General features: G+C 50.5%; 1 protein-coding gene across 2 annotated transcripts in view; it reads left to right on the forward strand.

Moving 5' to 3' along the window:
• USP48 (ubiquitin specific peptidase 48) overlaps positions 1-9,689 on the forward strand; it is an 87,359-nt gene extending 77,670 nt beyond the window's left edge. For both annotated transcript variants that reach the window (XM_046661485.1, XM_046661484.1), the window contains exons 24-27: positions 4,163-4,288; positions 5,776-5,824; positions 8,038-8,064; positions 9,145-9,689. In XM_046661485.1, coding sequence (XP_046517441.1) covers positions 4,163-4,288; positions 5,776-5,824; positions 8,038-8,064; positions 9,145-9,167 — 225 coding nt within the window. In that variant the 3' untranslated portion in view covers positions 9,168-9,689. The remainder of the gene's footprint in view (positions 1-4,162; positions 4,289-5,775; positions 5,825-8,037; positions 8,065-9,144) is intronic.
• Positions 9,690-23,532: the final 13,843 nt, after the last annotated feature.

Genomic DNA, 23,532 nt, shown 5'->3' on the forward strand with positions numbered 1-23,532 from the left:
TCAGGGTTGACCTTTTAAAGCTCTATCTGCTCATAGTTTTAAGCCATTGAGAGAAGGCTTTTTTGGTTTCAGAATGGTGTCGATAGGGCCCCTAAATTAAAATAATTCTTTCTTTAAAAAGACTTAAGGTTTTCAAGATGGCCAAGAATCTTTCTGTGAAGATGAAAGTGTTTTTTGGATTCTGAAAACTTGAGCCAGTTCTGAGCTGCTTTCCAATGATGAGAAGCAGCGAGAGCATTTGATTTGTGACATGTCGAGGTTGCTCCAGAATAGTCATTCTCTCCCTTTATTGTGCTGCCTGCTCTTTGACCACTGCATAGATACTGGAGCCGATTACCAGGCTCTGCTGTGGAATTTAAGGGGAGGTAAAAGGCAGCTACTTAATCATCATTCCCTTGGATGAGTCAGAACTTCTTTTTATCACACTATTTTTGGTGTCGGATGAGTCTATGTAATAGAATTTTAAAGTTACCTTTACCTCTCTTTGTGGATGGTGCTTTCCAAATTGTTTTTTAAAGGTTCATTCTGGATTGTTCCCTCTCGGCCTCCGCAAAAGCATGAATTGCTTTGCAAATCAATTCATTGAATGCAATGTAGGCATCATGAAAATGCTTCGTGATATTGTTATTTCTTGGTATCAATCCTAAAGGAATATAAATGAGTGTGCCAATGGTATATCTCAAAACCTAGGCAAATGTGGCTGATAAATTCAAGATGTCCATGAAAAAAATCTGGCCCCTAATCTGTTTCAGTCACTGATACATATCCAAAAAGTTGACCAAATTTCCCTCTTTGCTGCTTTGATGTCGCATAGTTTACGGGTTGTGCATTTTTTCTTGCTGCCGATATTTATCATTATAATTGAGGCAAAAGTACAGGCTTTCTTTGAGAGTGTCATGTGTTCCAGATTGTCCTGGGAACAATATTTCCCTTGGTTGAACCCACGGCTCTGAAAAGAAATGTATTGGCATAATATCTTTACTCTGTTATTGTACTTTCTCCATCTGAAAAAGCTTGTTTCTGTCACTGGCTTTCTGCTTGTCAGTGGTAAACCTCGAACATTCAAAACCTTTAAATTACAAGAAGAGCCCCTGTGGATAAAGACATTCAACAAAGGCTGTGTGGCTTTTATTACGGACTGCCGTTTTTAAAGAATAAATCGAGTCAGCAGAAATAACCTCTATCGGGCAGCATGTTACCTGCACAAATGCGTTGTTAGAAGGCGGCAGCAGCTGTTCAAATGAAAGCCCCAGACGTGCCCTTCTCGGACGGCTCCTTTGCCGTGTCCTTCCTCTCATCTCCCACTCTCATTTCAAAGACCACTGTGATCTAAACAGAGTCAAAAGAAAGGGCACCGAGATGTGATTTCCACTCACTGCTCAGCAGTGGTAGCCTTGAGAGCTCCAGCAAATAGGACTTTCCCCGGCAGCCTGGGCAGCGTTGGCGTTGGTGGTGGGCATGTGTGTGATCCTCACTCAGTTGGTAGCTGTGGGGCATTTTTTAAAAAGCATGTAATGTGAGTTTTCTGTTTGGTGGAGCGTTTCCTCTAAGTGGTACTACATTTCTACGTTAAGACGATGACGACCTTTGTAAAACTGTGAGTGCTTTATCCTAGACATGCCCATTTGCTATTGCTTGGAACCTTAAGAAACTTTCTTTGTCTGATTATTAATTCATCCACCTTTGATCCCATAAAGTAAAGGAAGTACAACTTATTCATCTCCTTTCCTAGAAGATGCTCAATGTCTAATTGCATTATTTCATTTTCCAGAGGATAGAGTTTGAGTGGGTGGTATGGCCTGCCTTAGAAAGGGGCGAATTTTGGCACAGAGGTTAAATGGCTGGCAGCTGAAGCCCTTGCTCCTGCATTTCCTTATTTCTCACACACACGCACACACGCACACACACCATAGCAAGCAGCATGGAGCTGCCCACCCTTAGGAACAGTTTTCATTGTTCCTCTTCTGCTCTGTAGATCAGGAATGCTGCGCTACTTGTTAAACAGACCTACATGACGTTAATTATTCTCAGGCATTCTCTTAGCACTTGGGGTTTCTGAATTATTGTACCAAAGGCCCCATGCCTGTGCCCGGCCTGTCCCCTCCTGGAATAGTCCCTCCTCACTAGTGAGCGCTTGCTGGTCTTCCGTAGCACCTCTTCTGTGAAACCTGTCTCGGCCTCTGGTTTCGTTGTAGAGCTGACTCTTCCTGCCTTCGTGCTCCCCGAGATCCTCCCTGCGCCCGCTAGAAGCCCCCTTCTTCACCACTTTGTTTTGCCCTCACTCCCGTGAACTCTCTGGGGCGGGTTTGCTCGCTTTCATTTTTCCAGCACCTAGCACAGTACTTGACACATGGTAGCTTCATAATAAGTGCTTCATTCGTTGTTAAGTGAATTTAAATGTCCTTGTCTGCGTGCTCAAGGCATAAAGTATGTGCCTCAGCCCCTCAGCGATGGTACAGGTGGCCGGAGGTGATGCCTGTGTGTCCGACCTCAGGGTGCTGCACAGACACTCAGCATTTACGGGTGTGGACAAGCGCTCCTGCAGCCCAGCAGCTGTGACGTGGCCCACGTTGAGTTGGCATCAGACCTTGCCTCTGGGCTGTGCATTCTTCACGGTCCCCCTTAATACCCAGGGCTGCTTGCTCTGCCTGATGCCCGTGAGCTGGGCTGGCTCTGGTAGAACTCTCCTGTCAGTACTTGTCACTCACCAGAAAGAGGCTTATTGCTTCATAGGCAGATCATTGATGATGTTAGCGCGCCCTGTTTAATCAGTCTCTGCTTACTTCTCAGGGGCTGATGTCCTTTTGAGAAGTCCAGTTAAGATCCTGGCCCAGCAGTTAGGGACGAGGCCAGTGTTGTTGTCCTTGTTCATCTGTGTGCCATTATTCAGATCACTTTTCTCGTCACAGTCTTCCCAGCTTAGAAGGCTCTGGAGCCCCATTATATACACAGTTGGTTCAGGGCTGCTTTGCTAGGCCCATTTTGTCTTTCCAGATTCAGAGAGTAGAGGAGGAGAGTACATAAAAAGATAGAATATTTTCCCATAACATCATGGATATTGGTGTCATAAAAGATACATGTAATAGAATACATTCAATGAGTCTGTAAGTTATGAAGCATACTAAAATGAACACTCTTGAATTCATCCTCGAAGTTAGGAGTTAGAACATATCACTGAAGGTACCTATGTGTGCTTCTCCGAGCCCACCTCCTCCCTGACCCCCCCCCCCAGGAATGATAACAATAAATTTTTTGAATTCGAAAAAGCGTTTAAGTATTATGCATAATAGTCTCTCTGAATATATTGAATTTTTAACACTTGGCTAGAACTGGGGTGAGGTATATGGTCTCTACTCTTAAGGAACTCATATTTTGGTTCCTAGAGGCAAGAGTCAGTCTAAGAATATATGACAGTCCCACGGGCTGAATTACGTACTCCAGGCTGCTTGCTGGCTGGAATCAGAACACAAGAAAGAAGAGTCCAAATTACGTGCTGGTTAATTTAAAGATTTTATTTTTCCTTTTTCTCCCCAAAGACCCCCGGTACATAGTAGTATATTTTTAGTTGTGGGTCCTTCTGGTTGTGCCATGTGGGACACCACGTCATCATGGCTTGATGAGCGATGCCGTGTCTGTACCCAGGACTCAAACCAGCGAAACCCTGGGCCACCGAAGTGGAGCACGCGAACTTAACCACTTGGCCATGGAGCTGGCCCCCCCCCGCTGGTTAATTTAAAGATGGTCTTATGAAGGAATTTGGACTTGACTCAATTATTAAAAGGACGTGGGACCTGGCCATGATGGGGGCGGCAGTGATGGCCTTGCCCAGGCCTTGTAGCAGAGGAGCTGTCAGCCCACCTCAGCCTTGCTCCTTTGATCTCCCCACACCCCCATCCTTGGAGCGGTGGTAAGGTGCAGAACAAAAGGATCTGTGGGTATAATTGTTCCCTAATTCTCTTAGGCCTCCCAAGGATGTTCCCAGATATATTGGGTTTATAGTCTCAGTAGGAATGTAGCAAGTAGGCTGACTGCAAACAGGAATATCTTTTGTACTCTGAAGTCTTTTTTTTTTAAAAAAAGAATCCATGTATTATTTTTTCAAATAGGGTGTACGGCTCAGTACTTTGCTTTATACAGGCCTTGTTCTTTTATATTGCTACAGATCATGCATGCGTTTTCAGTTGCTCCTTTTGACCAGAATCTGTCAATTGATGGAAAGATTTTAAGCGATGACTGTGCCACCCTCGGCACCCTTGGCGTCATTCCTGAATCTGTCATTTTGTTAAAGGTAGGTAACAGCTCTTTACCTGAGGAACTCTAGAAGGTTTTCATGATACACACCCATACGTAAATTATGTGAGAAGGTGGTTAAGGTTGCCTTGGGTTCTCGGCAACCTTGTGTGGTAATAAGCGACTGCTGTGAGTTTTTGCTGGCCTCTGGATTCCCCAGCTCTGACTAAGCCACAAAAAGCTTAGGACGGGACAGAAACTTAGGTCAGGACATCATTGGGTCCCATGGGGTTTTGTTAATTTTGTTTAAAATAATAGATCTAGATTTAGCCTCCTCCCTAACTTCTGCATCAGCAGACTGACTTAACCATGCTTCTACTGTTAAAACATCCCCTCCTTTCCTCTTGGCTCAAAAGTACCAGCCAGTCAAGCTAGGACACAAACACAAGACACGAAGCTTGGCCACAGCAGTCAGAATACTTTTGGTTGGCTTAATGGGGTGTGGAAATTGGCTTTGGGTAGAATGGATTTAGAGGAGGTGGACGGTGTTTTAGAAAGTAGGGGCTTCTGAGAAGTTGTCGAAGAAGAGAATGCTTGAAGCAGCCTCATTAGCCCCGTCCCCCCTCCCTAAGGGCCTCATTTCATCACTTTCCTTTGCCTCTTTTGTTTCCTGGTGGCCAGAAGCATTCCCACTGTGCCAGACGCCGCTGCATCATGGGGTAGGATAGCTGTCAAGTTACGCTCTTCCTACCCCAGAGCTTCAATGCTGTGAGATAAAGTTAGGCCCTGGAAACGATGAAGCGGACCCATATCTACCCCTCCACACACACACACCCGCCATCCTGCCACCTGCTCCTCCCTCTGCTTGCTTTTTGCTTTTCTTGGAACTGTAGGTTCTGTGGAATTATTTTGAAAACCTATTGAGTTGCTGGAGCCTAAGGACTCTGTCTAAAATTCTAGAAGCAGCCTGTATTATTAAAAAGTCTGCGCTTCACATGAGCAACTGGAGTCCGTACGGGTCTTTGGCCTCTTGCCGATAATCCCACCCTAAGCTCAGACTCAGTGCTGGCTTCCACCCTAAAAAGGATATTGGGTATTTTGTTCTTGATGGTGAGGAGGGACAAAAATGTGTTCTTAACCTAATCGGTATTTCAGAGGACCAGTCTGACTTTTTCTTTCTACCTAAGTCATGTGCCACCATAGCATCTTAATTCTCGTTAATAAGTCTACATTTAGTCACCTCAGGGAATCTGAAAATTTCCACATCCAAAGGTGTTTTTAGGAGCAAGAAAACAATGCCTCATACCGTGTGCAGTTTTGAGGGTGATGAGCCTAGACCCATTGTTGGCGGGGCATCATTTGTTAATCCTGGACATCATGGCTGCGCCTTGAATCCGATTCTGTGCTGGACAGTGTTCATACTTGTGTTGCGTAGCGGTACAGTAGCCAACTCGTGGGCCGGATTTCAGTGACGAGGCTCTGACATTCTCTTCCTCCTGGCTCCCATTCCCTCGTGGTTTTGAATTGTCTTCATTTGTTTTCCAGGCTGATGAACCAATTGCAGATTATGCTGCAATGGATGATGTCATGCAAGGTAAAGACGATATTGATATTGATCGGATGTTGACGCTTTAGTCTACCATGCGTTTACTTTTAACCTTGAGAAAAGCTTCTACATGTTGTTAAGGTAGAATCTTACGTTATTTATCCTAAAAGATCATAGAAAGAGAGAGAAAGGTATCTACAAAAATTTGGAAAATGGAAAGCAGAGAGGAGAGTAGTGATTATTTAGCTGAGCTGAGGAAACCAAAATAAACGTCAGCCTGCAGGTGGAAGAGGTCAACGAGAAGCAGAGCTAGTTCACGTCACAGAGCTTCAGACAGGCACACGGGAACTCCTGCTCTGAAAGTAGGAGCAAGACATGAGCCTAAAAGCAGAAACTTGGTTGGAAAACTATAAGAAGTAGTTGGACAACTCAGTGCCCTGCGGATGCTCACAGCCCCTCCTTTATATCCATCACGGCCTGTTTCCCACGTGCACTTCAGAAGGGCAACTACAGTATGTTTCAGCTCTTGGAAGAAATTACACTGGAAAGGTGAGAACGAGGCCTGTTACGTACAAATAGGGAGACCACCCCTAGCTCTTTGTTCAAGTGCTGGCAGCGCATCTCTTACCTCCCACACAGGAGGGAGGGGATTCCGCTCTGGGAAAACTGACCAATTCAAGATAATAACCTGGAGATATATAAAAAAAAAAAAGTCTCCTAGGCACCCTTCAGTGAAGCCCACCAGTGCCCACCGGACAGAGCTTTCAGGCATCGTTTTAGTCCCTCACAGGTAAATAGGTAGAAAGCAGCCAGAGATCACCAGAAAGTTGAGGGCTGAGAGCATGGAACTGAACGATGCCAGTCAACAGGCGGAAAAAAAGGAACCCAGAGGAAACAGATGATGCAGGAAGCATAAGAAAGCTTAAAAATTAACTGTAAATAGTACAGAGAGAAAGAGCAAACAATAGCTAGGGGCCTGTATGAAAGGAATACTTGCAGAACAGAAAGAATTCATGAAAATGAAAAACAATTGCACCAAGGGCCCGACACAGTACGTGAAAATCTAAAGAAAGAGAATCCTAAAAGATTTTAGAGGTATGGAAGGAAAACCCATCACGTTCGTAGGATGAAGAGTCAGAAAGACAGAGTCATGGAGCAGTGCCCACAAGATTCTGAGGAGAAGTGAGTGTAATCTAGAATTCTCTAACTAGACAGACTTTGTTCTCCCCTCGCACTTGATCTGAACACATAGAAGGCCTCAAAAAATGTCTCTCTCGTGCACTGTTTGCCAAGAGACTGTGGGAGGGTGTGCTCTTCTTAAACGAGAGAGTAAATCGAGAAGGAAGCCAACAGGATCCAGAAAACAGGCTCCAACGCAGGAAAAGATAAGCCCTACAAGACGGGGAAGGGCAGTTCCGGAACAGGAGCGCTGCGGCAGGCTCTGAGCACACCCGGTGCCCACTGGAGCGGAGGGAGGCAGGCTTTGGCAAAGGATGTCCACAGGGAAAAGTGGAGGTGCTAGATGACTGTCTTGAGATTTACAGGTCTTTGAAGGGTTTATATTTTAATCGGAGATGGTGCAGAAAAAAGGAAACATAAATAACGCATAGCAGTTACCAACCCCAGAAAGAAGAGAGTCATGCCAGACAAGAAATATAACCAAGGTACACCAAGGGGTTCACCGTGATCGCTATTAATGGAGTAAAAAACAATGTAAACACTGGAGTTTGGCTTAACAACAAAAAACTGGATGTCAGGAGGACAGGTTGGGGGCAGGAGGTGTGTAGGAGGTGGTAGAAGAGCTCAATTGTTAGCTTTCATTGAGGGAGTTAGTGTGAAATAACTGAAGGTGTGAAATAGCGATATGTGTGTTATTTAGAAATAAAGAGGTTAAATACCCGAAGATGTGGCTACAGAAGTCAAAAGTGGTTCCTTGTAGAGTGTGGGAATGGAAGGAGGAGGGGGAGATGTGTGGGTTCTCCAGGCCTGCCCTGCAGTCATGCAGAACGTCGGCTCCAGTTACAACCCTTGCTCCACCAGTATTTGACTTTTAAAATGATGCGTATATATTGCTTTCATAAAAACAAAAACAAAGAGAAAAACTGTCATCTGATTATCATCATCCATAACTTCAAAAGTAATCATGATGGGTGAGTAAGGTAGTTAAAAGTTATTTTAAACTTTTTTTAGGCATTGAAGTGATCTTATTACTGTCGGCTACAACAGTTTTTTCAATTTGGAATTTTTTTTTTCTTTCCCAGTGTGTATGCCAGAAGAAGGGTTTAAAGGTAAGTTACATTTGTCATGTTTTGTTCATGAATGTCAGAGTCATACTGTAATTTTCTATTAAAGTGAAGGCTATAATTTGATTTTAAAATTTAATTCAATCTGAGTCTCATGACTGAAATTAATTTTAGTTAAGTGCATTTTTTATTCAAGCTTCTTCATTATCTCTTTCAGCACTCAGGCCTCGGATAGGGCCTGTGTGTTAGCGGTATCTGCTGCCAGATGTCCATTCTGCTTTCTTTCTCATTTCAAGGGGAAGGTTGGGAAATTAGCTAGTGGCATTTCGAGATTTATATTTAACCTTTTTCCAGTTCCTCCTATCAGTCCTATCTTAGAGCAGAACAATTTGTGTGTAACTGATAAGAATTAAAGGAGAAGAATTTGCCGAATTGTATCAGGCTCAGTAAAAAAGTTTCATTAATCTGTTTAGAATTAAGGCATTTCTTGGATTATTACTTTAGATGGAGACACGGTGGTGCCTTGTCCTACATCTTGGCCACTATAGTGTGTACACCAATAATATTCATTATTCATCAAAGACAGACCTTTGACATTTACAGATTTATCTGTTGCCACTGGGACTCTTTGCGGCCTACTCCAGAGGTCCATGGCAGGTTGTGTGATTTTGCCAAGGAATGAGTTTGAATCAAATACCAGGGGCTCAAATGAGTGAGCGAAGCTGCTGACCTCAGTAAAGCCATCCTCTTCAAGCGGCTTTGTTGTCCCCACCACTTTGTCTATACTACTACACTTTGTCGTTACTACTACAAAGAAACTCCTGGTGTGGTCAGACAAAGCAAAAAATTTCCTTGTGAAAAATGGCCATCCGACGAAAGCATCAATAAAATCTGATCAACTTGTGTGAAGATTACACATAGGAACACATGGCTTTCAACAGAAATGTGATTTAGCTGAAAGCCTGGAGTCTGCTATTTTTTTTTTATCCTTCAACATCAAGGGGCTGCTGTGCTCATGTATTTAATTGGATAATCCCTGTTGATGATGCTTTCTTGGCAAATGGAATACATGAACTCTTAATTTTCAGTTCACAGCTGTACCTCCACGTGTGTTTCTTTTCCCAGGTACTGGTCTACTTGGACATTAATCTTCTCAACACTTACCGACTGCTAAGAAATGACCAGAAGGGAAGAGGAGTTTGACATGTTAGGGCATTAAAGAAAAGGTGGATTTAAGAATTAAACCATTATATGACTCTTCCAAAAGGCAGAAAACCATTCAAAAGTGACTGTCCCAAATGCCTTATGTCAAATAAAGCAGATTGCACTGAAGGACATCAGACTTGAAGGAAATGTTTCAAATTTTATATTTAAGGGGAAGGGGGGTGGGAGGGAGGGGGCAAGTAAAGATCGAACAAGTTTAGTAGCAGTAACAGTAAATCATGTTTACATATGAGATTTATAGTCACAGGAGGGAATAAAGTCCTGTTATATTTCCTTGCTTGAGTTTCATACCAGATGCATTGGTCCATAAAGGATTTGTATCACAGTAGAGGGGACAACATTCTGCTCTGAACTAAAAGTAATTCTTTAGAGACATAATCTGCTTACCAATACCTGTCTTTGATTCATATTTTACTTTCAATAAAGCATGAAAGTGAAGAACTTGCCGTAATTGTGGAAAAGTGTCTTCAGATTAGACTCCTCTCCGTGTCGCCTGCAGTGCGCCCCCCTCACACCCAGCCCAGAGGTCTGTCCCGTAGTGTTGGGGGAACCACGGGGCGCTGCCTGTGTCCCTCAGTGAGCAGGGGATTGTGTCTCGCTTTGGGCTTAAAGGGCTTTTTGCTTTCAGGCATCTCAGGAATGGCGAATGTTTATTACAGGCAATAGCATCTTCCTCCAGGTTTGCTCATTCAAAAATGGGAAATCAGATACACCTTGCACTTTTGAAAAACCTGAGCACCTTACCAGAAGGGTAAATTTGAATACCGCGTTTGAATACCACAAGGTTTTTCTAGGATTTATCTTCCGGTCCTCCAAGTGTGCCGTTTCGTGGATCTCGCTTCCCTTCTTGAAAGCATCCTTCCGAAGTGCCCAGAAAGAGTGTTTTAGATCACTTGGTTTACAAAAGGAAAAAAAAAAGGTGTACGGATGGGGTGTGCTGTTTTATCCAACTCAGGATTATTGTTATTAGCAACACATAACCAAAGCAATATTCTTAAGACGATTGAAGGGATTTTAAATGGGACTTAGGACTGGAGTTTGTGTCGCTGTTTTCTGTCCACTTTGTATGCATGTGTTTGGAGCAGAGACACTCACTCAGGCATCTCTCTCATTAACACTTTTTTGTAGCCTGGGGCTTGTGCTAGGGTTTTCTCCCTCCCACTCCCCTGTTCTGAAAATTTAAACTCAAATGAGGGATGGAGGCGGCAGGTTTCAATTTGAGGACCAGTAACCTTGGCAGCATCCTTTTTGAATAGCTCTTTTTATCAGAATAATTATGGCTGTTTGGTAAAATTATAACTTCTTGCTTGTGTTTCCCCTCTGTGTTTGCCATGTCTTCCATCTCTGCTCCCGGGGAGGCAAGGGCATGTCTAATGAGCCCGTGTGGGGGCGAGAGCTACTCACGGGACCCTCAGGAACCGTCCTGGGAGCCAGTGGTGCCCACCTGGAGGTTGGCATGTGGAAAGGACTCCAAGTTGAGATCACGGATAGCTCATCCGGAGTTTCAGATCTCAGTCTTTTACTTCGCCCCAGAGAAAGGAAACTGGAGCATGAAAGTAATGACATGCTGAGCGACTTAACTCTTTCCCAGGGGAAAGGCTCGTGTGCAGGTTCAGGTAGCACTTGATGCAGAAGCTTCCTTTTCCTGCAAAGAAGCCGTGTGGCCAGAGCAGGTTCCTTCCAGGGATTGACGTAAATACATCAATAGCCCCCAGAAATCTCGTATATTTTTTCCCAATTTGCTGTTCATAACAGTTGTAAAATTTGTTACTTGAGTCTTCTTTATGCAGTGCTACAAAAGAACAGCCTTGTGTAAGTCAGGCTGGTGTGCAGACTCAGTACTGGCTCCTTAATAACTGTGCCCAGGGTTGGTGGAGTGCGCCCCAGGTGATGCTCCAGGAGTCTGTCCTCAGCCCCAGCAATTGTCTTCCTGCCCTGACAACTTCCCTTGTCCTACCAGCACCGCTCACAAGGTCGACTGTGGCCCAGTAGCGCCAGCAGCGCTGCAGAGCTGTGTTAGCAATGCAGGAGCTCAGGCCCAGACCCACTGAACCAGGATCCGCATCAGGATCAGGCCTCATGCTCTTCAAAGTTTGAGAAGCCCTGGGCTGGTTACAAGGCCACAGATATGTCTACGTGCATAAAGTGGCCTGGCCTCGCCGTTCTCATCTTTGTACAGAGAAAACAGGCACAAAGTGGAACCTCAAGCCTGATTCTTGTTTTGTCTGGTTTTAGAAATGGACGGAGACCAATTATCTTCTGGGCTGTGACCACATTGAAGTGCAGAGACTCTTTCCATCGGGTTTTTTGTGTCATGCATGTGTCCTTTTTAATTTTAGATCGGTCCTCTGTGGAAGGTATTATGAAGCTTCAGGCCCGCCCCCCCCCCCCCCCCCCAATATTTCTGACCATTCCTTAGTCCTGAATGAGTGTGTACAGCATCTGCTGGTACGAGCTGTTGCCATTAGCTGAAATACGGGTTGCCGTTGGGACGTCTGCATTCCTTGGGGGAATAAGTATCTTTCTGTGTGTTGATGAACCTTGTTGTTTAGAGTTACTGTTATCTTTGTGCCAAATTAAAAAGAGATGAGTGTCCCTTTCTTTAGGTGGGATCTAATGCAGAGTGAATTTTTTTGTTACTTTCAAAAGGTCCAGTTGGTTGGTCTGTGGGGTCATGAACTTGTTCGTCAGACCCTGGTTAATATTTGAAGCTAATGCTGAGATTGAATAACCTGTTTTAAATACCCAAGAGATGATTTGTCTCTGTCTAAACAAACTGCTGAAGTGAAACGAGCATCAAAGCCTGTCTTTCCTGTTACAGAACCACGGAGGAGCATCACATCCTTTCTCTGGCATTTTAACATTCAGTGTTACAGGGGACTGTGAACAGAGTTCAGTCCGATGAAAAGCCAGCATTTTCATTTTCAGAAGATTCTCACCCCTCTGCCAGCATCACCCGTACCCCATCATGAGGTGCAGGCTATTGTCACCAGCTGCATTTCTCATTCTGAAGGCTAGCAGTTAACCAGCCCAAACCCGCAGATGTTCTGTGTTTTATGAACACCAGTGTTAGCTGGGGATCTGATTATCAACATTATTGGGATCTTTTATTCCTTAAAATACAAGTTACAAACGTGTAAAGTGGTACCACTTTGTTTGATAGATATTTCACTGAGCGACAGCTTTGTGCCGAGTCCTGCGTGCCAGGGAAAGAGTCTAGTAGGAGACACAGAAAACAACCCCTCTTCCTCATGCATCCCCTACCTTTGTGGTTTTCTCGAGTCTGGCTGTTGAGTCAGTTGGGCTAAGGAGTCTGCTGGCTGTTGAGATAGTCCATACGTGTGGAGGCAAGTTTGAGAAGTTGGGTCACCTGTGTTCCAGATAATTTCACCGTTTACCTAAGAAAAGTTGCTTAGCTCTGCTCTGTCTTTGTCTCCTTCTCTCTTAGAAGAGGGCAGTGTTGCTGCCTTGTTTACTCCCACACTGAGGATGAAGCCATAATAAATATTGGGGAAAAATGCTTTGTGTTATTCTTTGTAAGTAGAAACACTAGCCTTTGTGAGGAAATGCTATGGGACCTTCTTTTCTGCAAATCTTCAAAAAGAGGTTTTGAAAGCACGTAGCCAAGCTACCTGGAAGCCCTTCTCTGAGAACTTGAGTCCGTACCTCATGCTGGAAGCCCTTAGAGCTAAAGCGATGACTGGACAGGTGTGTAGTCATCCTGTTACATAAATCTTTACTCCTGGCTGGTAAGGAAAAGGAAGCTAATAACCACAGTAAGCCGCCTTGATTCTGTGTTTATTTGCAGGGTCATATTGAAAGGTATTCGAAACACGTTGAGAATGCGTGTTGAAGACTTATGTCTTTGTGATGGGCAGATCCTGTCCCAGAGGGGCCGCTTTCAGTGTTTTGATTGTCATTGCCAAGAACATCGGGACCAGGTGCCCCGAGCCTCGGAAGCAGAGCTCTGCAGGCACCAGGAGCGCAAGGCAGTGCGGGAGACCGGCCAGGGCTTATAGGCTGCTTCCTGATCTCAGAAGCGTGTGCTTTTCATTCTTTATTTACCTCCTGAGACTTAGTGAATAATATCATTCAAGAGTAGAGTACATGGCACAGGTATTTCTTGTGCTTCCCCTTCCCCAAGAAAAAAACCCACAGGACCAGCTTTATCAAATTAACACAGCATACTGCCAGCCATATCACATTCATCGCTTTGTTTTAATGCATACGTTTCCGACAAGTTGGTGACATTTCTTCATATGGTGAGATTTAAGTATCTTTTCTGAACCTCATTAGATTTTAGGAAGAAGGAGGTTGCAGAATTCATCTCTCTGACTTGCCAGGAGTTGTGTAACCTCTTCTAGATGATACTGGTCTGCCTTTAGAATTGGGACCTGCACCAGCTCATTACTAGACCAAGCCTTTGCTGTGTCCCACCAAGCAGAGGCAAGACCTGATTCCCAAAGAAGCGGATCCTCCAGCCCGTGGCCTCCATCCCACAAGTACAAGCGACACGCTGGCTCTTCTCATACTGTGCTGCACACTTTCTCATTCAGGGGGCTGTCTGAATTCCCCCTGAAGTTACTCCTAAGAGCTTGTCCAACATAATTACTGTATTGATCTCAAATAGAGGACATCATCTGTCTCCCTCCACTGTGCTTAAAGAAAAAAACAAAAACCCTGCTTTCAAGGACTCGGCTAAGACTGCGTAAGCCAGCGCCTTTGAAGTGAAATTGCTCTCGGTCAGGGAGGGAGCCAGCCTTATAACAGCAGCTGGAAGGGCAGCATGAATTCCAGATCTGTGTTAGTGCTGCCAGGCAAGGCAGGCCCTGGGCCACAGGAAGTGGGGGACACACCCCAGGGAAGCCAGAAGGCCTAGGCAGCCTCGGCCTGGGTTGAATCGTTGCCGGGTGGCACATTAGCTTGTGTACACATGTGTCTTGGTGTCTCCCTCCCTCTCCCCCATTATTCTCTGGTGCACTTGTAACTGAGGGAACACCAAATGCTACCAACTCTTTTTATGATCCTGGACAAGTGTGTTCCCCTTTCAACTTCAGTGTTCTCTCTGAAAGGAAGTTGGGTGTGTGGTTGTCAAACAGAAGCTAGGTGGAGGGAGACAGCGGGGCCTCAGCCCTTCAGCTCTGCTCCCACACCCACCCACTGCCTGGAGGAAGCTCAGGGAGTGCGCTTGGAAAGTCGCCCACCTGGACGGCCTCTGAGGACTTCTCTTGTTTGATCAGTGTGAGTTTCCTCTCTGGGTGGTTTGTTTCTGGAGTTTTTGCTGCATCTTCTTTCCCATCTGTAGCATGCTCTGGTCCTCTGGATGCAAGAGGCTCCCAGCCGTGCTAGACTGTCTAAAATTCTGGAACTAGAGCGAATTGTTTATTTTTGTCTTACTGGGAGCTAGAGTTAGGGCTGGGCTGGATCTTATGTCTGTACTTAAAACCACTCTGATCCCAGAAAATGAATCAACCTAATTAGTCCTAGACTGTTGTAGCTCCCTGAGGGCAGGGGCTCTGGCCATGGTGGTCATCACGGTAGCCCATGGTGTGCCACATAATACGTCCCCAGCAAAGAAAAATGAATGAACTCTTTGGAATCCACTAGAAGCTGTTCTGTGACAGCAAGACCCCTGGGAGGGAGTTTTCTGTCACTTTGGTATGACCAGGCTGTCCCTACCTCAAAACAGGGACTTTCTGGCTCTGTTCACATTTGTGATCCAAAGGCTTCTGTAACCCAAGAGCGGGTGCCCCAGGGTTGCATCCTCCACCACGTCCCCGGCGTCAGCGTGGCAGCCTCCCTCCCAGACAGTGAGTCCTTCCCTGACGGATGTGTCCTTCCCTGACAGATGTGCCCTGGCGCCGACTCCCACTCCTCCTCCTGTCTGGTTCTCACTGGAGTGGAACTCTCCTCTTCTCCCAGCCACCCCTGCAGCCCATCCTCTTTTCCAGCCCCTCCTAGACCTTACTCAGTGCACCGAAGGCAACACACTTGGGGGACCCTCTGCTCTGGAGTTTTCTGCCCCTGCTTTTTCTGCTGGGTAGCCCCTATCCCCATCTTCTCCCCTTTGATCTGGCCGGGGCGGGGGTGGGCAGAGAGAGGACAGTTGTTTCCCAGAGGCATCATTCCCACTTGAGGACTCCCTCATGCATTATTCCAAGTTTACTGTTGTGCCACCCACGTTTTCATTCTCCATCCTTCTTGGATGTCAGGTTTTTTAAAGCCAACTTTCACTTATCAGCAATTGGGAGGGCAGGAGTGGTGGCTAGGTCACAGTGTATTAAGTGTTTGACAAAGAAAAGGCTTGCGCCCAGAGGCAGCCATGCGTGAGTGGTCAGTCCTGAGTGGTTTGGATTGAAATAGGGCAGGGAAAGCAGAGCTCTGGGGCCTTTGTCCAACCTCCCCTGGGTACCCAGGCTCCATGCCAGGCCATGTGACCAGCCCCCATGGCACGTGCTGCCATCTCCCCAGGGACCCGGACAGTCTCAGCACGATGCCCCCAGGACACACTAGAGATTATATGCCTCTTGCATTGAGGTTTTCTGGAAAGAAGAAACTGCTGTAATTGAAAAGCTCCTTGATTATAAAGAAGAAATAGGCCTGGCACAGAAGCGCCTTAATTCTTTGGCCTACGCAGCCAGGGTCGGGCACATTCACTCCCCCAGTGCCAGTAGGACGTTAGGCCCTGGGGGACCTTGGAGTTTGACAGTCCAGACCGGGAAAGGCCATGCCTGCAGCTCCTCACATAGTGCCTTTCAGCACTACACTGCCTCCGTGAGCCCCCTTTCTCTGGCTCAGGTGGGACACTTGTCTCCCATCACAGTCTGGAAGGTTCCATCAGCACTGCCTTCCTGGCCCAGCTCTCAGTCTCTTGGCTCACAGCAGGGAAGGGAGGGGGTTCTTGGGGGGAAGGGCGGCTGGAGAAGCAGGAAGAGGTCCTGGGATTGAGATTGGAATTGAACTCAAGGATCCGTCCAGCCCAGCACACACGAAAGCCGAAGGATGGGAGGAGATGCGCTTCAGAGAACGCTGGATCTGGGGTGCCCTGCCTGAGAAGTGCAAGCCCGCCCTGCTGCCGGCCCGTCCACCCAGTGCATGCTGCCCTGGACCGTCTTTAGGCTTTCAGGCAGCATTTCCCGAATAGGATTTTATTTCCCCAGGCATCTCTCAGGACCAGTGCCCTGTAGAACATACTTCTCTGTGGCAGTTGCTACACCACAAAATCCCTTCTGTACCATCCCCGGACCCGCCTCGGCCAAGCTCATTCAGCTGCCCTCTTATCACAGCTTTGAACCAACTGTATAGCCCTGGTGCATCCTGAGATGCATCCAGGCCTGATGCTAGGCAGGAAATCAAAGGCCCCCCAGGGGTGGGATGGGCCCAGAGTGAGCCAGGGGTGCTCCAGGAGCCCCTCCTCAGCCCTCGTAGTTGTCTTCCTGCCCTGACAACTTCCCGTGTTCTACCAGCGCCACTCAGAACGTCGTCTCTGGCCCAGTAGCACCAGCAGTGCTGCGGAGCTTTGTTAGCGATGCAGGAGCCCGGGCCCCAGACCCACTGAACCAGGGTCTGCATCAGCTTCAGGCCTCTCATGCTCTCAGAAGTTTGAGAAGCCCTGGGCCAGGTCCTCGCCTCCCCGCCCCGCCTGAGGGAGCTTGCAGGAGAGAGAACTTGACCAGAGGGACTGCAAAGAATTAGTGCCCCACACCCACTTCCCCCGCCTTTCCACATTTGTGGGGGGTGGGGTGAGGGTGGGGCATGCCCTGCTTAGTCCCTCTTCTTGCTTGGGAAGAGAGTCTCAGTGGGGAAACATGGCCCTGGTCCCAGCCCCTGTGGGACTGAGAACTCAGGGACCCGCATGTCTCATATGGTCCAGAGGCTGAAGTAAGGATTGCTGAAGGCCCCAGGTCTTTTCCTTAATGAAATTCGGTCCCTGTGGCTGGGAAAGAGGGGGGGCGAGTTGGGGGAGGTACAGGACGGGACTGACAATCACTTGTTAGGCACACAGCAGGTGCTCAATAAATATGTTAAATGAATACAAGATGAGTCCTCCCTAAGTCCCATCTGTGAAGTGGGCCTCTTGGACTCGCTGACCTTGGAGGGTCCTGTGGGCTGGACCCACTAATTCTAAATGATTGATGAGATGCAGGTTTGTCTCTGCCCGTTTTTTGGCCTCAGTTTCCCCAGTTATTAGAGCAAGGGGGTGAGACCCAGGGATCTCAAAGATCCCCTCTAACAGTGATGTTCTGTGCAACTCCAGGCATGATCTTGAGGCCACCAAGCATACCCTCACCCATCGTCGCCCTCAGCTCTGGCCTTCTCCTCCATTCATCTAGGGTTGCCCCTCGGAGGGGAGCCCAGGAGAGAACAGAGAGAGCTGTGTAACAACCGGGGTTCCCCTCAGTACGGAGTGGGGCCCAGGAACCTCCACGGCGTCGCTGCGCTGCTCCTGCTGCTCGCTTGCATGTGACCTTGGGCAAGTCTCTTCCCCTCTCTGAGCCTCAGAGATCAGACTAAGGTGATCTCTGCGGCCCCTTCCTGCCTGGGTTTTCATCTCTTGTCGCGACCCCACCTTCCTCCTGCCGCCACCTGCCCTTTAGAACGCGGCCCGCGGCTCCCCCGTCCCCCGGTTAGGCGGGAGTGGGAGCGAGCCGCCCGGGCCAGGGGGCTGTCCGAGAGCCGCGGAGCGGGGGGCAGGGGGGAGGTCGCCGCGGGCCTCTATGCGGAGACCGCGGCGCAGCCTCCCCGCCCGGCTGACCCCGTGCGCCCCTCCTTCCCCTGCCCCTGCGGCTGCGGAGCCCGCGGGGTCCCGGGGCGTGTCCCTCACCTTTCCCGTCTCCCCCACTTGCCCCAGAGGTTGTCCCTGTCCCCTTGGAGCATGGGCTGCGGGCTGGACCGTGGGGCTCTCCCTGCCACAGTCGGGCCGTGCAGCCTTGAGCCGGCCCTTGCCCTCTCTGGTTCTCAGTCTCCCCGCCTGTGAAATGGGGGCGCAGAGCGCCGGCCTCCGGGCCCCGTCGCGGGGGCCCTGTCGCGGGGGCCCTGTCGCGGGGGCCGGCTCCGCAGCGAGGGGGGAGCGGCGCGGGGAACGGCGCTCGCGGTCACGTGACGCCCCCTCCCCGAACTGCGGCGGCGGCGAGCGCGAGCGGCGTCCGGGCAGAGCTGCAGCGGCCGCCGCGGGCGCCGGAGAGCCAGCCCAGGCCGCCGGGCCGGGCCCGCGGGTGAGTGCGCCCGCCCGGGGTGCGGCCCTGGGACGGGGGAGGGACGGCGGCGGCCCGGGCTCCAGCGGCCGGGGACCGGGTCCCTAGGGTCGGCGGGGAGCGGGCGGGCTGGGTTGGCTGCGGCTGGGCCGGCGGGGTGAGGGGCCAGGCCTGGGCTGAGCCGGCGGAATCCCCCGCCTGCGGGGGTCGGTCCAGGCCGCAGCTGGGGGGCTCGGGTCCCGCCCCCGCGCCCCCCGAGGAGGGGGCGCCTTGGGTTCAGAGGAGGAAGCGGAGAAGTGGGTGCGTCCCCTGGATCCCTGGGGAGGGGTCGGCCCTAACAGCCCCCAGGAGGAGGCGCTCCGGTCCTCACAGGAGGGAAGTGAGGGTCCTCAGGTCCAGCGACCCTGAGCTGTGAGGGTGGTGACGTCCTTGCCTCCCCAGGGACAGAGCTCATTGCCCCCGCCCCTGTCCCTGACCTGCCACGGAGCAGGGCCCCCGCGTCACGCAGCCGGGCGCCCCCTCGTCGCCTCCCCTGGCTCCGCAGGATCTGAGGACTCGGAATCCACAGGGCGGTCCCTGCGCCCCCAGGGGCTTTGGTGCCAGCTGTGGGGTGCCTGGGCTTGGGGAAGACACCTTGTGTGTACACAGACATACATCAGCTCAGGGGGTGCGCACCCTCCCTTCACGGTAGTCAGACCCCGACCTGTGCGTGACAGCCCCTCCCCCAGTCCTTGTTGGGGTCATACCACAGGCCTGGGGGTAGAATCAAGAAGGACACCCCACCCCTCACACATGGCACGCTGGCATCTGTCCCCGTGCTGCATTTCCCTCCCTCACCAGTCAGAGACCAGCAGGAGGGGGCACTGAGAGAAGCTGGGTCAGGACAGAGCAGGAGAAAGCGGCAGAGGGGAAATGAAGGAAGGAGGTATGTTTCCTCCCAAAAAGGAGCTAGGTCCCGGGCTCCTGGCACCCACTGCCTCAGGGCAGCGGTCCCTCCTTCCCAAGAGTGTCTGGAAGAAGAAGGGGGCCTGAGATTCCCAGCTAATGAGAGGGAACATCAGCCAAAGGTGCCCCTGAACGGGGAGAGGGCAGCAGCTGAGTGGGGGAGGTGGTGGTCACGCCCAGCTGGCCCGGAGGGTCCCCCCACTCTTCTACCCAGGGCCTCAGCCTCCCTCAGACCCCCCTCGCAGCTAAAGGGTCTGGGGATGTGGAAGGTGCCTTAATGGCCTTGGAAAGCGTCCCAGGGTAATAATTAATCCTCAGGTGGCGGGAGCGCCTTGCCCATCCACAGCAATGGTTCAAGGTGGGGGGCTGGGATCTCCATTGCACAGATGAAGAAAGTGAGGCTCAGAGAGGCTCAATAAGCTGCCCAAGGTCACAGAGTCGCCTCCTGCCTGGGCTGGAATCAGTTCTCTAACTCCTAATGAGGTGGAGTGGTCCACAGTGCACCTGCTCCCCTGTGCTGCGGGGGTTGGGGGGGGTGCCTCTGGATGGAGGCAGGGAAGCAGGATCAGGTTGAGGAGAAGCCCTCTACCTTTCACGATCCAGAACTCAGACCTCCTCCCTCTCCCAGAGCCTAGTGCCTGCCTTGCTGTCCCTTCCCGCAGCCATGATGCTGTTCCCACCCTGGGACCTTCCCAGCTCACAGCCCTCCTTGGGCAAAGCCCTCTCCCCTCCTCTCCTCCCCAGGGCGCCGGCCTGGCAGGGGTCTCAGGAGGTCCCTCCCTGGCTCTAACCACCCTCCACCCCCTAGGAGACAAAAAGGATTCTTCCTTTGGCCTCCTGAAATGCGGAAGGTCTCCTCTTTGGCTCGGGGGTTCCTGCTACTCCAGCCTCAGGCCCCAGCAGTCTGCACAGGCCTGGGGCGCAGGAGCCCTGAGACCCTGCGCACCTGCCTGTCCCGAGGCTCCGCCCCTGCCCGGCTGTGTGTTCCGGAGCCGAGAGGCCCTTTGAGGACTCCCGGGCAGGTCTGCCTTCCACACCACCTGTCTGTCTGTGGAGCCTTTGTCCTGGCTGTCAGAGGCTGCTGAGCAGCCACACGTGCTGTGCAAACAACTGAGACCTGCACACAGCCAGACACAGACACAAACACGGTTTGAATCACAAGTACCCTGAGACCCAGACACAGGCACACCCAGGCCGAGACCCCTGCTTCCAACTCTGACCTGGAGAGACACACCATCCAGATGTGTACACACAGTCGGAGGTTGTTGTCAGCAAGAATGCCCTCCTCGGAGGCCCTGACACCTGCTTCCATCATCTCCTTCAGGGCGCACACAGGACACACAGGAAAGAGCACAGGGAAGCCCCACACAGCCCTGAATAATGAACCCAGCAGATACACGCATGCACCCACCCGTGCCCAGGCCACCGTGGGTGCACACACGCGTGCATTGCATCAGCTTCCTGCGTGGGGGACGTGAACTCCTCACCCCAGGGAGGGGGTGGCAGAGGCCCCTCTGATCGCCTCCAGCAAAGCCTCACCTTCTTCCCTCTTTTCTGCTTCGTGTGAACCCGGCTTGGCTAGCCCTAAACTTTGGGAAACTGCCAGCGTTTCTCGTTCAATGGACCCTCCTTTCCTGCCCGCCTCCACGCCTACCAGATGCCAGAGGAGCCTCTCCTCAAGGCTGCCCCCTTTGCTGCCCCTGAAGGTGCCACTCCACGGGCCCCGCCCAGGACAGAACTGCCCACCCCACCCCCGCCCAGCTGTGCTCCAAGCAGCCCTGGGGTTCCCTCTCCTTTGCCACTTTTACTGGGAGGCCTTGCCAAGCCCTGGTTTCTGCTCTGCCCTTCCAGCAAGGCTGGGGGCCAGCAGGTGTGTAGGGAGGGGAACGCTCTGAGTCCTCTGCTTACCTCCTTGGCACTGGTACCCTGGCTGTGCCCATGAGACGCTGGCATCGCTGGGAGGCAGCTGCTGAGAGATGCTTCTGTGGGCTCAGATGAAGTCTCCAGGGCAGACTGGTGCTAGGTGGGGGGCAGCGAGGGGCTCTGGGCTCTGCCATTCTCACTTGGGCAGCCACCCTAGGTTTGCCAGAATGCTGGCTCCATGTCCAGGCCTGGCCCTGCTCCTTGCTGGCTGTGTGACCTAGGCAAATCATTTCCCCTCTCTGGGCTCATCTCCAGCTCTGGGAGGCAGCTCAGCCTGGCTGAGTGAGGTGTGAGATGACAGCCCTGTGCCAGTGAGGAGAGGAAGTTTGGCTCTGCTGGGCAGCGTGGGGCAAGAGGGGGCCCCCGGCTAAGGACTCCTGGCAGGATGAAAACTCTAGGTCAAGCAGGGGTTGCCGGTCCTGGGACTTCCTGGAGCAGCCAGCCTGGGGTCCACAGAGCGGGACCTGAGGACAGGAGGCTGCAGCTGTGGTTTACAAGTATGGATATTTTTATGCCCCAAAATATGCTCTATTTTTAAGGCTGAAGACTAGTACTTGCAGGTGGTGAGTCAGAGAGGAGGAAGGGAGAAGAGGCAGAGGGGTTGCTGGTGGGGAGACACCCCAAAACAGGGGGATCCCACTGGGATACCAGCCTTACTCACTGGGAAAAAGGAGCCAAACCTGTGACGTGCCTGCCGTGTGCTGGCACAACGGTGGGGACCTCGTTTGCACACTAGCTAAGCGTTTATTGACCATGTAGTGTGTCCTGGGAAGTGTGGCAGGCACCAAGGACACACTTGTGAACTGGGTGTGGCATCCTTCAGGCCCTACCAGACCCGGTGTGGTGTTACTGTGACCTTGTCTCAGATTAGGAGGTTAGGTTCAAAGAAGTGAAGTGACCTGCCCATTCCACTAGTAAATAGCCCTGCCACGGTGGACCACCGTCTCTCGGGACCCCTTTTGGAAGAAGAAAAGCTGAATTCAAATTCTGAGTTGCCACTGACTAACCGCACAACTTAGGGCAAGTTACTCCATCTCTCTGAGCCTCTGTTTCTTTATCTGTAAAGTGGGGATCACCCACTTTATGTACCTGATGGAGTTGTTTCAATGGTTAAGAAGGCTAATGTAGGAAAATGCCCAGGGCAGTGCCCAGCGCATGATGGGCATTGGTTGGGGAGATGGGCTGGGAGTCGTCGGGAATCGAAGTCCAGTCTCTGCTCTGCGACTTTGGACCAGTCACTTACTCTCGCTGTGCCTCATTTGCTGTGTGACTTTGGACAGGTCTCCTACTCTCTCTGTGCCTCATTTTCTCCTCCACAGAACAGAGCCTTTGTTTGCCTGTCTACCTGGGAGTGTTGTTTGTGCAGACCAGACATGGTGGCTGGGAGCTGCTTCGGAAAACAGAGCTTCCCTCAGAGACATGAACGCACAGAAGGAAAAACAAACAAGAGGAAAATATGGAGAAAAATTTTTTGTAAAAACTTCAAATATTTTGTTAGAGCTAGAAAAAATAAGCCTTGTCTTCACTGTTTGGGCGTAGCGCGAATTTTTTCCCTAACTTCATATTTCCAAGGCAGGTGGCATTGCTATCCCCATGTGTGGTGGGTAGTTTTTGCCTTGAGGAGTCAGTGCCTGGCACATAGTAGGTGGTCAGTAAATGGCAGTAGTGGCTATTCATGGGACACTGGTGTGGCTTCAATAGGAGGGGCATGTAGGGATGAGCTGGAGGCAGTTTATTAAGGGCCTTGAATGCCAGGCTGAGGAGTTTACATTTCCCTGAAGCCAGTGGGGAAACCATCGGAGTGACGGGCTGGGCCTTCTGAGGGCAGGCCTTGGGTACCTGGCCAGGCTCACCAGCGAGCAATGGGGAGCTAGCCTGGCCCAATTCTCTTCCCTGCCCCTGCTGTGTAAGCATGGCTCCACGGCCTGTTTCTCTGAGTCTCGTTTTCCCCATGTATGCAAAGGAGAGGGCTCCAGCATCTTCCATCCTCCGGGCAAGCGAGAGGAGCAAGGCACCGACCGGTCAGGAGCTAGAGGGCTGTCATCTGTGCTGGAATACAGGAGACCCGGGTTCTCCTCTGACCCCACCCCGCTAGCTGGGTGATTTTGGGCAAGTCACCCGTGTCTTCCAGCCTCCCTTCCCATCTGTGGAATGGGAGGATGCAGTTTCCATCTTTGCGGTGTGACTCCCATGGGCCTGAGCTGTGCACGTGCTGCATGAGCCTCAG

The sequence above is a fragment of the Equus quagga genome, chromosome 5, assembly GCF_021613505.1.
Source record: "Equus quagga isolate Etosha38 chromosome 5, UCLA_HA_Equagga_1.0, whole genome shotgun sequence".
Taxonomy (NCBI): Eukaryota; Metazoa; Chordata; class Mammalia; order Perissodactyla; family Equidae; genus Equus; species Equus quagga.